The sequence below is a fragment of the Leptodactylus fuscus genome, chromosome 4, assembly GCF_031893055.1.
Source record: "Leptodactylus fuscus isolate aLepFus1 chromosome 4, aLepFus1.hap2, whole genome shotgun sequence".
In the NCBI taxonomy this organism is placed as follows: Eukaryota; Metazoa; Chordata; class Amphibia; order Anura; family Leptodactylidae; genus Leptodactylus; species Leptodactylus fuscus.
In genome coordinates this window covers 133,962,364-133,977,615 of record NC_134268.1, presented here as the reverse complement: position 1 = coordinate 133,977,615, position 15,252 = coordinate 133,962,364, and the positions used below count along the sequence as shown (strand labels likewise).

General features: G+C 40.1%; 1 protein-coding gene across 5 annotated transcripts in view; it reads left to right on the top strand.

Moving 5' to 3' along the window:
- Positions 1-15,252, top strand: part of CTNND2 (catenin delta 2) — a 368,350-nt gene that overhangs the window by 243,391 nt on the left and 109,707 nt on the right. For all 5 annotated transcript variants that reach the window (XM_075271079.1, XM_075271077.1, XM_075271078.1 and 2 more), the window contains exons 10-11: positions 1,512-1,644; positions 9,552-9,765. In XM_075271079.1, the coding sequence (XP_075127180.1) occupies positions 1,512-1,644; positions 9,552-9,765 (347 nt within the window). The remainder of the gene's footprint in view (positions 1-1,511; positions 1,645-9,551; positions 9,766-15,252) is intronic.

The following is a 15,252-nucleotide window of genomic DNA, read 5'->3' as shown; positions in this document are numbered from 1 at the left end:
TTTCTTCCTTTTTACTTCTATAATGCCTGATCAAAATAAAACAGATTAGTCTTTATTTTTATGACAAGTATTATCCTATATAAAAGAACCCAATTTTTGTAGTTAGAGTGGCTCCTTTGATCATCATCATTATTTTTTATAGTTGGAGCATGCCCAGAATGGCTCCTTTGTCTGTATTTATGATAACACTAAATGGTGTTTAGTGACGTAATACTGCGGGTTTTCATATTGTATTTATACCTGCAATTCTCCTCATGTGTTCAAGGCAGCATTTTCTCTTCATTGATGTTATCACTCATTATTACTGTAGCTCTGCCCTTACCTTTGGCTTCCTCTTTCCTACTGCAATCTGGTGAGTACACCCCACATCTCTCTCCCCACACACACAGTACACCGTTTTCAGACAAAGGGATACCTAATGTGTATGTGTTTCACAGTATTTAAGTCCTTTTATATGTGTTCTAGGAAAAGAGGGGGTGATTTGAATTTTATTTTTATTCTTTTTTTTTTTTTTTTTATTTATGCATTTATTAGACCCCCTAAGGGTCTTAAACCCCAGAGGTCTGATCACTAATGCAATGCATTACAATGCATAAAACCTTCAGCTCTATTGCAGGCTACATAGTTTAATTTATACCGTAGTAGTGATTCTCTTATTTATTGGGAAAAGTTGTTTATCAGTACTTCTCTCAATCATGTAGGAAGGGGCAGGAAAGGGCTAGGGGGTTCTGACTATTTTGGACTCCACTGTCTTCAGATTATAAGAGACAGGAACTTTTTAGTAAGATTTTTCTTTGATAAAAAGTCTGTGTAAGGCTAAAGCCCCACATTTTGCGGAAACGTAGCTTCTTTTGTTGCAGATTTTGCTGCGGTATTTGAGCCAAAGCCAGAAATGGATTGAGCAAAAGGGAGAAGTATAAGAGCTTCCTATATATTTCCTATTCCTTTTGTAGCCATTCTTGTCTTTGGCTCAAAAAAACGCAGCAAAATCTGTAACAAAAAAAGCTGTGTTTCCGCAACGTGGGGCCTTAGCCTAATAGAAAAAAAAAATGGGTAGCTGATGCCTACAAAGTTTGTTTATTGTACTGTTGTATTTGTTTTATTATTTTAGTATAAGAGTAAAGTAATGGTGCAAATGCTATTATCTTTGTATTCTTTTTTTGTGTTTATATGCTTGTGGTTTTCAATAAAAGTATAACCACCAGCTCTCCAATTTACTATGCAAGGTTCAAAAGGTGGAGTGCAGATCCCGACTACAAATTTTCACTTACCCAGCATATTTTATGACTTGTGAGTAGCCAAATTCACATTCAGATTGTAGGCTTCCGTTGTCATTTGTCAGTTTTTTGACTGTCAAGTGGCAGAACTATGAAAGTCAACGGTTTTTAGTTTTATATATGGTATAGTTATCATTCTGATTTAAAAAGAAGGGCAGAGTTGTTTCTGAGAGTTTATTATCTAAAAATGGAATTATATGGATCATATTAACATGGTTTGTTTTATATTTGCAGAGAGTTTGGCTGGAGAGATCCTGAACTTCCAGAAGTGATACAAATGTTACAGCACCAGTTCCCTTCTGTACAGTCTAATGCAGCTGCTTATCTACAGCATTTGTGTTTTGGAGATAATAAAATTAAATCTGAGGTAAGCAACACGGTTACAAAATGCCGTCAAATATTGTGTTATAGAGAGAGTCTATCATCAGAAAATGACATTTTGAAGTAACGTCATGTTTGAATAGCCTTTAAAAAGGCTATTCTACTCCTGCATTCTCTTGTGCTCCTCTTCTTGCATAGGCATCCAACGCTACGCTGTACGTGGTCGAAATCCTGTGCATGTGCAGTCAGCTATGATACTTTGGGTTCAGGCAGAGCTGACTGCACATGCTCCTTCGGCCATTTTGCAGTAGTCTGTTACACGGTTTCAACCGCATATAGCACAGTGTCGTATGGCTACACAATAGAGATGAGGAAGTACTATTCGAAATGGCCGTTTCGAATAGCACGCACCCATAGAAATTAATGGAAATGGCCGGTACACAGACTTTGCTGGCGGCCGGCCGCTTAACTCCCTGCATACCGGCTGCGTCTACTCATTCCTATGGGTGCGTGCTATTTGAAATGGGAGTTTCGAATAGTACTCACTCATCTCTACTACACAAGGCTGAAGATGAGGACACCAAGGAGCGCCGACCAGTTGATGATGCTGGTGTGCTTGGACCACAGGGGGAACCTGCTCTTCCTGAGCATAATTAGCATATCAGAAGAAACGTTTTTTTACAGAAAGCACAAGAGAATGAGAGGTAGGGATAGAATGGGCTGCTAGGCTATTCCAACGTGTCAATACTACAAAATGTCATTTTCTAATAATAGAATCCCTTTAAACTTACCTGATTTTATTATTTTTCATTAATAGAACTACAGTAGGCCATAAAGCACCAAAAAAAATCTAACCAACTTTAAAGGGATTTTCTAGGCAGAAAATATTTTTCTTTTATAAAGGTCTGTTAGTGCTACTGCACAAAGGTCCTGTGTAGCTGATGCACTTAAAGAGGACCTTTCACCATATCTGGGCACAGGCAGTGTTATGTACTGCCGGAAAGCTGACAGTGCGCTGAGTTCAGCACACTGTCGGCTTTCCCTATCTGTGCCCGGTGTGAAGAGCTTACGGTCCGGTACCGTAGCTCTTCTATGGTCAGAAGGGCGTTTCTGACAGTTAGCCAGAGACGTCCTTCTGCCTCGCGGCGCCTATCACGCTGTGCTGTGGAGCGGGGAGGAACGCCCCCTCCCTCTCCTGATAATACTCGTCTATGGACGAGCGTCTATTGAACTTGTAGATTGTGGTAAAACCTTATTTCCCCAATTGTAGATGATGTCCCTTGTCACGGTTAGGGCTCGTTCACATCTGCGCCCAGGTGTCCGTTCTGCAGGTTTCCGTTTCCTGCATAAAACAGAGCAGGAGACGGAAACCTGCAGGAGTCTTTCTCACCCATTCATTTGAATGGGTGAGAAAGATGTCCGGCCGTGAGCGGCAGTGAGCGTTTTGCGCTCTCCGCTGCAAAACCGGGTTTTTTAATCCGGACACAGAGTTGGACATGCAGTACTCTGTGTCCGGATTAAAAAATCCGGTTTCGCGGCGGAGAGCATAAAACGCTCACCGCCGCTCATGGCCGGACCGCATAAAACGCTCACCGCCGCTCATGGCCGGACCCGGTCTGTGCTTTCTGTCTTCTGGCATGCAGAAGACGGAAAGCACAGAACGGAAACCAGAACGCAGGTGTGAACCTAGCGTTACAAGCTTAGGTGTAAAGAGATCAATTGAAAGATCTATATACTGTCCAGTGGCATATTTGTATATTGTAAGCCAACTTTTTTTTCACCCCAACTGAACACCAAGCTTGTACTCTAATCCATCTAGTCTCTTATGTATTTTGGTCACCTCCTCTGCACTTTCTCTTGTTCAACTATATCTTTCTTAATTACTGGTGCCCAAAATTAAACACAGTTTTCTATATCTGGTGAGACTTGTAATTTGTGTAGAAGCAAAACTATGACCTTGTGACGAGCATCTATTCCGCTCTTGATGCATCCATTATATACGTCCTGGAACGCCCTTGCGGCCTGTAGTAAGTGGGCAGAATGCATTTATGCACTTGAATGTGCAAACAAGCACCATTCCAATGTGCTGAATGGCTATTTAAAATATAGTGTTTCTCGTCATGGCTGGGCGGTAAGGAACACCCCCTCTGACAGTATAACGTTATACACAGTACTATCAGGAGAGGCATTCCCAGCTGGACTGTCAGGAACGCCCTTCTGACAGTGAAGACCTATCAGTAAATGCACCAATATCTCTTCCCCCAGGGCACATAACAGGAAAGCCGACAGAGCGCTGAATTCAGTGCCCCGTCGGCTTTCTAGCGTTATATAGAACCACATGTGCCCGAGGACATGAAAGGTCCTCTTTAAACAGGTGACGTTTAACTTAGAGTTAACATTACCCATAATCATGTTGCTGTCCATTGGATTTTCTTGTGTAAACACCATAGAGAAGAAGGCATTTAATAATTGTACTTTTTCCTCATCCTGCTCCACCATTACACCCAAATTATTTTTGAGAGTACCCACATTGTCAGTTTTTATTCTCTTATAATTTATGTAATTGAGGAATCATTTTGGATTATTTTTACTTTCCTTGGCAATTTTTCTTTCAGCCTCAATCTTTGCCTCCTGTGTTTTGTATAATATATTTTTTTCTTATAGTTTTTTAATGCTGTGTCACTACTTTCTTGTTTTAGTACTTTAAATGCTTCCTTTTTATCCCTCATTGCACTTCATACTGTTTTATTTAGCCATATTGTTTTTCTATGATTTCCGGCCCGCCCCTCTTACCTGTTGTATATATGTTTTTTAGTGGTCCTATTTAGAATGCTTTTGAAAATATCTCATTTTGTTTGTTTTGCCTTCACGTTGAGGACATTGTCCCAGTTTATACTGCAAACCTCCCTTCTCAGCTGGCTAAAATTGGTCTTCCTGTTAGTGTTTTTGTACCCCTCTCTACTTAACATCTTTTTAATGTGTACAAGAAAACGTATTATTATGTTATGGTCACTATTACCTAGATGTCCACCAAGTCTCAACAAGGCTACGACATCAGCAAGAAGGTGGCAGACTCATATTTTGGGTGTGAATCATGGGAAGAGAGTTGTTAGGCCCCTTTTAAAATATCTGAAGATGTAAAAAAGACCCTCGCAAATTATAGAGTTTGACTGATCTCTTTCTTCCATGGTACAAAAAGAAGTCTTCTTGTTACAAAATCTGTTTGGTTTCTTCTGCCACAAATGTCCCAGAAGAACAAAAAAAGATGAGGACAATGAGCCCTAATACTAGACCCACCCCGAAGTACCTACCTGCTTGCCTCATCTACTCTGAGCTGTAGAGGACAACTGGGTGACAGTTCCTTCTTATGTCACAAGTGCAACCACAAATGCAGACATGACAAACAAAAGATAACTGGTAGGGAAATAGTCAAGGATCAAAACAAGAACTGGAAGAACAGACAGGTCTGCAAAGACAGAGGTACAGGAGAAAACCGCTAGCATGCTCCACAGAGACTCAGGGCCGCCAATAGGCCAGTACTACTGCTACTGGCGTCAGGAGCCCGGCCAAATTTAAAAATGGGGGGGGGGGGGGGGGGCCCGGGCCCCCTGGCGCCGGCAGCAGTCATTGTATGTCCTGTTTGTTTCAACTCAGATCTGAGTTGAACACATATGCGGCTGAAGCGAGGAGCTGACCTGTGTCAGCTCCTCGCTTCGCCGCCGCCGGTGCTACTGGCTTGTAGACACGATGTGATCACATCGCGTCTACACTGCCGAGTAGCCGGCGGCAGTGGCGAAGCGAGGAGCTGACACAGGTCAGCTCCGTCGCTTCAGCCGCATATGAGTTCAACTCAGATCTGAGTTGAAACAAACAGGACATACAATGACTGCTGCCGGCGCCAGGGGGCCCGGGCCCCCCCCCCCCCCCATTTTTAAATTTGGCCGGGCCCCTGATGGGTTAAAAAACTATATATATATGTTGTCAGTAATCCGCCCCAGGCTTGATTGGAGAGGAAGGATGTCAATCACATAAGCAAGCCTGAGGTTAACTGTTTGAGGAGTAGAGCGAAACACAGTAGAAGAGATAGGTGTGGTGGAGGATGAATAGCAGAGGTGAGGGGATAGAGCTGTGTTCAGACAGAGTACAACCAAAAAGCATAAAATCATAGCTGGATACTACTCCTGTGCTGCACCCTACGGCCCGGAGAATAGCGCAGAAGTCTGGACAGATACAACCGATATGCTTCTGTAGCAAAATTATCTTCACGTATGACAATGCACAATCTCATGGAGCAAAGAATACCTCTGAGTCATTGTCTGCTATGGGCATAAAAGGAGAGAAACTCATGGTGTAGCCACTTTCCACCCCTGACCCAATTGAGAACCTTTCGTGTATCCTCAAGCAAAACATCTATGAGGGTGGGCTTTGTAGGAGTCTATTCTGCCATCTTGCAAAGAAATTCAAGCAGAAACAATCCAAAAACTAACAATTTGTGAAAAAAAAAATATTCTCATTGGGAGGTTTGTACAATAAAATTTGATCTGTATTCTAACAGTTGAAAATTTGAACATTAAAATGACTGCCCCTTGTATCAACCATTTACGAAAATCAGAGAAATATATAATTTGCATTATTATTTGGAACACAGTATAAATATTATCTATCATATATCTGCTTTATGTTGGCATCATCTTTTAATCATCTTTAAATTTATTTTGGACGTTAGAAGTCTTCAAAATCTAACAGCGATTTTCCAAATTTACAAAAAGAAGAATCCCTTACCCAATTGTTAGGGACCATTTATGTTCTGATACAAACTTTAAAAACCTATATATTAGGTATATTAGAAACCTCCCATTTATTACCACATTTTCGAAACTGCACCTCTCAAATAATTCAAAACCATATTTGGGAAGTTTGTTACACATTTGTGTTTTGTGGGAATGTAATAAATATGGAGACATTTCATTTATTTATTTTTTTCAATACAGTCTTTTAGCCTTACAGTGTACACATTCACAATGGGTTAAATGCGGACATGATTCGTGCAAGCAGTGCGCATAGTCTGCTGGATCATCCTTCTTTTGCATTGGATATTCTTAGTGATCTATGACAAGCTAGAAATCTATAGCAGGCATCTATACACTTCTTTTTGCACATTCAGACTTCGTAACACCATCCTCAATGCAAAGGGCACACATGTTACTTTGTGCAAACTCTGTATTGAGATATTTGACTAACATTTGATGTAGTGTAGTCCATGTATGGATTGAATGCTCATTCCCTTACTCTTGGAAGAAGTTTGTTCTTTTCAAAACTCACTAAGGCAGGGCATGGTATTAATGGACTTATTTACTGATATGCTATACGTTTATATGTTATTTGACTTATATTGTTTAAAACTAATAAAAAATAATTGAAACAAAAAAACTCACTAAGGCTAAAGCCCCATGTTGTAGAAATGCCGTGCTTTTTTTGTTGTTGTGTGAACGCAGCGGAAAAACAGTTTTACAGTACTAGCAAAGTAAATGAGATTTTGGCATCCCAGTGAAGGACCTCTGCTTTGTCCATCTCAGCAGTGATATATCGGATTAAAGGGGTTGTGTTGTTATGAGCATTTATACCCTAGTCATAGGACAGAGCATAAGTGTTCAATCGCTGGGGACCCGAATGCCAGATCTCCTGGTGATCAGAAGGACAGGGGAACGAAAGTCTGTTCTTGAGGGTCTGCAGTTGCTGGCAGAGATAACTATCCTGGTAGCCCCATAAAAGTCAATGAAGCATCGGTCAATCAAGTGACTGGCGCTTAATTCACATTCATTGATCATTGGGGGGACCCAGCGATTGGGCTCCCAGTGACTAGAAACGTATCCTCTGTACTATGGATAGGGAGTAAGTGTCTATAATGTGACAACTCTTTTAATCGAGTAATGCTATGTGTACAGATATAGTAGCTCTGTTTTAAAAGATTTGGTCACCCTGGATGTCGTTCTCCCATGAAGTAGAAATTGCCTATTACAGCTCATTGTGTTCTACTCAATGGGACATGTGCTCATTTACCAGCAGTGTGTCGTGGCTTACGAACAACTCTGTGCTTGACCTTTGCTGGATGTAACCTTCCGATCTGACTAGCCAACATCTGTCTAACTGTTACAACCTGTATACCATTCTCATTTTTTGTATCTTGAGTTATGTTACATTGCTGTCTGATATTGTAATCTCTTCTGTACAATTGATGCAATTGTGTTATTGTCCTTATGGTTTCAATAAAAATTTTCTTCCATAATTTCACTTCCATAAACTTCAGTTCACAGCATTAATAGGTTCTTAGTGCTTAATAGGTGCCACTCCACTAATTCCAGCATAGTTGGAATGTTTTTTTTGTATCTCCTATAGTTCCCGAACAATCAATGCAGTTAATTTGGGTGACTGATATTTCTGTACTGTCTGGTGGGCAGTGTCAGGCAGGAACAGGGGCGTGATTCAGAGGCAGAAAGTTTCAAAGCTTAGAATCACACCCCTTGCCTGATATTGCCCACCTAACAGTAGAAAGCCTAAATGGCATATGAGGCACCAAAACTAATAACACTAAGTGCTCAGAAATGGTAGGGACTAGAGAAAGATCCTGTTTCTTGTAAGACAGACTATTTAAAGACTTACTGTTGTTTCACCGTAGTTTTTGTTTCCTCTCATGAATCAATTTTATGAAGGAAGAAAAAAAATCAAACAAAATCCTTCAGGATCTTAAAAGGGTATTCACATCTCAAGGATCCTATCTATAGTTCTAGCTTATGTAAATTAACAGTGCTGCTTTATTTACCTGCTTCGTGTAATTATCCCCCATTGTTTACACATGGAGCTGGACCTGTCTGATAAGACAGGAAAAATGTATGTCAGTCACTGCTATCTGGGGGGAGTGGGGGTGAATCCTCTGCCTGCAGGACAATCAGTTTAGCTAATTGAGGTTTGTAGATACAACCATGTCTTTTATCTATATGTAAACACAAAAATAACACTGAGTCCTTCCCTCCTCAACAGCCTATAAGTTTGTTTTTCTCTCCAATACTATCTATTGTGATATACATTTACTGTGCATATTATTTGATCCGCAGTTTTACTAGACTTCGTTTAGTCATAATAAATAGTCTCTCATGGTAAAGGCAAAGTCTAAATCGTGATACTTCATAGTGTTCTGTTCAGGAAGCTGGGGATAGGCAGCTTTGTTTGATTAAAAAAAATACAGGAAGTGAGCTGAAGAGACAGCAGGCAAAGCTTCTGAAATTGGTATATGGGAAAACAACTTTAGGCTAAGGCCCCATGTTGCAGAAACGCAGCTTTTTTTGTTGCAGATTTTGCTGCGGTTTTTTGAGCCAAAGCCAAGAATGGCTACAAAATAAATGGGAAATATATAGGAAGTTCTTATACTTCTCCATTCTATTCAATCCACTCCTGGCATTGGCTCAAAAAACCGCAGCAAAATCTGTAACCAAAGAAGCTGCATTTCTGCAACGTGGGGCTTTAGCCTTAGGTTAAGACCTCACATTGCAGAAACACTGCTTTTTTTTGTTGTTGCAAATTTTGTTGCAGTTTTTTGAGCCAAAGCCAACAATGGCTACAAAAGGAATGGGAAGTATAAAGGAAGTTGTTAAACCTCTCCCTTCTGCTCAATCCACTCCTGGCATTGGTTCAAAAAAACGCAACAAAATCTGCAGCAAAAAAGCTGCTTTTCCGCAACGTGGGGCCTTAGCCTATGCTGATCCTCAACAAGTGAAATTCTTTTTCTTTTTTTTTTTTTTGTCAGTCTGACAATTGTTGCATCTGTTTCAACACATACTGATTTTGTCTGCATGTAGACTCTAAATTGTCTTGTATGTGCATCCATATAACTTAATTTCCTTTAGTCTACTTTATTCACCATTTAAAAACAAATGATTCTGTTAATATACTTTACAGATACGAAGACAAGGTGGAATTCAATTATTAGTAGATCTACTGGATCATCGGATGACTGATGTTCATCGAAGTGCTTGTGGGGCACTAAGGAATCTAGTTTATGGAAAAGCAAATGATGATAACAAAATTGCACTGAAAAATTGTGGTGGTATTCCAGCATTAGTACGTCTTCTTCGAAAGACCACAGATTTGGAAATCAGAGAATTAGTAACAGGTATGATAAATCTACAGTTAATATGTTTGCTAATATGATTGTTTCAATTTAATTCTGAAAAAAAAAAAAAAACACAGCAGGAACTCTTGCATTTTCCAAAGTGTTACCACTGTGTTTTCCATTTTTGCCCCCTCCATAGACGTGTAGGAGAAAAATGCAACTTTTTGTAAGTAAAATTAACATGCTGTGTTTTTTTTCAAAAACAGTTATTTTTGAAAATCAACTTTTCCACAGTCTTTTTCCCCACAATGTTTGAATGAGATTCCACAAAATTTCATTCACTTTCACCAACAGCTGAAAATGCTGTGTTTCCTCAAAGTGTGGTGTTGAGCTAAATGTGTTTTCATCTGTGTTTGTTTTGTATACAGTAGTTTCTAAAAGAAAATAATCCAGCATCTAACACCATACAGACTCTCAACACTGTGGTTTTCATTTTCCCTTCTTCTGTACTGCAACATGCTGCCTGTGCTGTAGATTCGACTACATTTTTAGGGCTAGTTCAGACATGGGGCGCCTGCGCGGGTTTTGACACAGAGAGAGACGCGGCTTGCCGCGTCTCTCTCTGGTCAAAACCCGCCTGCCATGACCATCGCGGTCGCGGCTTTCCCCTCCGCAGCCGGCTCAAATGAATGAGCCGACATGAGAAGGTGCTGCCGCTAGGCGGAAGCTGCGGTCCAGCGCGCCGCAGCTTCCGCCTGAAGAAAGGACATGTCGCTTCTTTTCTCTGCTAGCAGCAGCCCACTGCTAGTGGAAAAAAGAAGCCTGGCGGTCTGCATAGACCACCATTGTAAAAGGGCGGATTTTGAAGCGAAATCCGCTGTCAAAATCCGCCCCTTTGTTCACGTGTGAACGAGCCCTTAGGCTGAGTTCACATCTGCGCTGGAGTCTTTGTTTGTAGACCCTGCCACTGTTACCACCAAAATCAACAAATATTATTTCTCACTTTATAAAGCTATGTATGTTGTAACTCTTTGGACTCTAGAGTCTGGAGTTCATGGATCCAGAAGGCTTCCCTTAATTTGAGGTGTCGAATATAGACACCATCTTTTCTGAGTACCATGAATATTTGTTATTTTAATTGAAATTTTTTGATTTACTTGATGAAAATAGAATAGAAGTGGAAGGAGAAGGTTATTTGTATGGATTGTGGATTTGGGTTTGGATAGACTGGTTTCACCAACATATAGAAGTACACAGGCAAATTTCACCATATATGTTACATAAGAGGAGTCTCAGTTATAATAACCTTTCATTTGATAACTCAACCTGTATGAGGATGATGCATTGTGCCTCCTTTGAGGGCTCTGCTGCATTGCTTGCAGTGTAAACATGGAAAATACATTTTTTTTGTGTCTTAAGAAAAAGTTGCTGGGGTATTTCTAACATCAGCTTTTACCAGTTTGTCCTTCAGATTATCCGGATTCCGAAAACAAGAGTGAAAAGGTTAAGTGAATCCAATTATATTAGGATAACCGTCTATTAGTAATGAGTAATGTCTTCAGATCATCTTGTTGATTTTAAAGGGTATCAGAATTTTCCCTAAAAAGTTGAAATATCTGCTGGGCGATCTGTTCTATAACTGTATAAACATGTTTCTGCTGCTAGTAATCAGACTGAAACACATTTATCAGTCTGCCCTCCCCCTCATCCATTCTGGCAGGAACAACTATAAAATTTCATAACAAATACCTGAGAAAAACCCAAGTGACCACAATGGACTGCAAATTTTGGGCAAATACATGCAATCAGGCAGACAAAATATAAAAACCCTATCTATGAGCACAGTCAGTAAAGCTGCTTTACCATGTGTAATCACACAAGCAGCCAGAAGTAAAGACCATAGACAACACCGCAAGGCGGTGAAACCATAAAACTTAGCTTTTATTTAGTCAAACTGACATAAAATTTAAAAAAGCACATGCGATGTTTAAAAATTCCCCATATGTTGTTCAAAAACGGCTGACGTCTTTGACAGACTGGCAATAGTAAGATTTTCATCCACACGGCAGACCCGAAGGATCTTGGTCCAGATAAAAGTATCATAGGTAGAGACATAGGCTTTGATGTTACTAGACACTGTTGGCAACCAGTAAAAACAAGAAACTTGTCTTTTAATACCAGAAATTCCTGGATGACCACACTAAGCTGAATCATGTAATTCATTTCAACATTATGGGGAGCTACAAATAATTTTCCAACCAGGCTATTTTGAGGGGCTAATTGCTGATTATCTCTGATCTCAGATACAAGACCAGAAGAAATAACAAAAATAACGATGCCAGATTGGATTCATCCACAGTTATATGATAACTTTTCTCATAGGGTAGTCCCAGAACAGGGAAAAAAACGCGAACCCCAGAAAACCATTGGTTGAGGGTTTGCCCGCAGGAGAGAAATAATGTCAACCTGCTGCTGCTCATCACCTGAAGAATGGATTTGCAGATGAGGTTACAATTTGCAACTTGGATGGTGTAAAAATATTGGGAATAATTTGAGTCCTATGGGAAAAGTGGATACAAACGTAACTTGAAAATATAACCGCTCCTGCTGTTGAACCCAACTAGCTGAGCAAAATTTTGCATCTGTTCTAGGAGTGTTTGCATATGTTCAATAATGGAAAAAAATAGCAATTATAGGCCTATCAGAAATTACAGGAACTGGCTAACAATAGAGAGTGGTAGAACAAGCTGTATAAATTTCACACAGTGCTGAGAGATAAAACCAGACCACCCGAATGTCTACACTAGCACCAGCTGTGAAGCCCAATGGACTTGTGCTGAATTTGGCCTGTAATAGAAGCTAATGCCAGACAAGTCTGGGAGCCTTAAATAGGCTCCCGGCACTCATGGCAATGGATCCTAAGTCAGCTTTGTCCAAGGTGCCAGGGGGGTATAATGCCTGCAATCAAGTGTTAGTACTTTTCTTTGCACAGCGAAGACCTGGCAGCTATGGTAGCCGCTCAGCTTCTGAGCAGCTGCCTTATTTAAATTCCAGACGTCTGTCATACTATTACAGTGGATGTCAGGAAAGGGTTGAAGCAAAGGAAGCTAAACTGAGATTTCTGACAGAACTGCAATGTTGTGACACTGCAAAGGATGCTGTCTGATGTAAAACTCCATCCCTGAGGAAGAAACCCGTTACAACCTCTGAGGAAAGAAACTGAGTTTTTATATTCGGATAGATTAATGATCTTCAGAGCATCATTAGTTTAGGACCCCAGATTGAGTCTTACTCTTAGGGAATAAATACATTGAGTCAGGCCATGCTGTAAAATAGTACTCTGTGATAAAGAAATGAAGATAAAGAAGGCACAAGTGTTGGAGATTGGTTAAGAGCTGTTATCTTTATGTCTAGTGAACATATACATCTGGTATTGGATGATGTATAAAGGTCATCCCTTTGTTGTTTCCTCTTTCTTGAAAATTCAATTGTTGCCTTTGACGACCACTCACTCTATTAAATTAGTTTTGAAGGAAACCTGTTCTCCTTTTTTTCACTGCATCTCATATGAGTTAATACCTGAGGAGGAAATGCCAGTTTCAACTATTCTATTCTCAGCAGAAGCACATGGGTTTCATAGATCCCATTCAAATGCTTAAATGATCCATTCATAGTGAGATTTGGATACTGGATAAAGACTATTATTATTCACAAAAGACCTCATTAGCCTAATTTAGTCACAATTGCTTGTTAAGATCTGAATTGAGCAGACTAGCCATATCAGATAAGGAAATCATGAAATCACAGGACACTGGATAACGACCACCAGTAGGTGTAATACTCAAAGGAAGGTATCCAAAATCTCAAGAAAAGGAACCACTAAAATGGTACTGCCCCTACAACATAACCTTTAATAATACCATATTAAAATGCCAATCTCACAACAATCATTAGTGTTTGTGTGTGTATATATATACAGTCCTATGAAAAAGTTTGGGCACCCCTATTAATCTTAATCATTTTTAGTTCTAAATATTTTGGTATTTGCAACAGCCATTTCAGTTTGATATATCTAATAACTGATGGACACAGTAATATTTCAGGATTGAAATGAGGTTTATTGTACTAACAGAAAATGCGCAATATGCATTAAACCAAAATTTGACCGGTGCAAAAGTATGGGCACCTCAACAGAAAAGTGACATTAATATTTAGTACATCCTCCTTTTGCAAAGATAACAGCCTCTAGTCGCTTCCTGTAGCTTTTAATCAGTTCCTGGATCCTGGATAAAGGTATTTTGGACAAACAATTCAAGTTCAGTTAAGTTAGATGGTCGCCGAGCATGGACAGCCCGCTTCAAATCATCCCACAGATGTTCAATGATATTCAGGTCTGGGGACTGGGATGGCCATTCCAGAACATTGTAATTGTTCCTCTGCATGAATGCCTGAGGATTTGGAGCGGTGTTTTGGATCATTGTCTTGCTGAAATATCCATCCCCGGCGTAACTTCAACTTCGTCACTGATTCTTGAACATTATTCTCAAGAATCTGCTGATACTGAGTGGAATCCATGCGACCCTCAACTTTAACAAGATTCCCGATGCCGGCATTGGCCACACAGCCCCAAAGCATGATGGAACCTCCACCAAATTTTACAGTGGGTAGCATGTGTTTTTCTTGGAATGCTGTTTCTTTTTGGACGCCATGCATAACGCCTTTTTTTTATAACCAAACAACTCAATTTTTGTTTCCAAAATGAAGCTGCCTTGTCCAAATGTGCTTTTTCATACCTCAGGCAACTCTATTTGTGGCGTACGTGCAGAAACGGCTTCTTTCTCATCACTCTCCCATACAGCTTCTATTTGTGCAAAGTGCGCTGTATAGTTGACCGATGCACAGTGACACCATCTGCAGCAAGATGATGCTGCAGCTCTTTGGAGGTGGTCTGTGGATTGTCCTTGACTGTTCTCACCATTCTTCTTCTCTGCCTTTCTGATATTTTTCTTGGCCTGCCACTTCTGGGCTTAACAAGAACTGTCCCTGTGGTCTTCCATTTCCTTACTATGTTCCTCACAGTGGAAACTGACAGGTTAAATCTCTGAGACAACGTTTTGTATCCTTCCCCTGAACAACTATGTTGAACAATCTTTGTTTTCAGATCATTTGAGAGCGGGCTGTCCATGTTCGGCGACCATCAAACTTAACTGAACTTGAATTGTTTTGTAGAAAGAAATGGTCCAAAATACCTTCATCCAGGATCCAGGAACTGATTAAAAGCTACAGGAAGCGACTAGAGGCTGTTATCTTTGCAAAAGGAGGATGTACTAAATATTAATGTCACTTTTCTGTTGAGGTGCCCATATTTTTGCACCGGTCAAATTTTGGTTTAATGCATATTGCGCATTTTCTGTTAGTACAATAAACCTCATTTCAATCCTGAAATATTACTGTGTCCATCAGTTATTAGATATATCAAACTGAAATGGCTGTTGCAAACACCAAAATATTTAGAACTAAAAATGATTAAGATTAATAGGGGTGCCC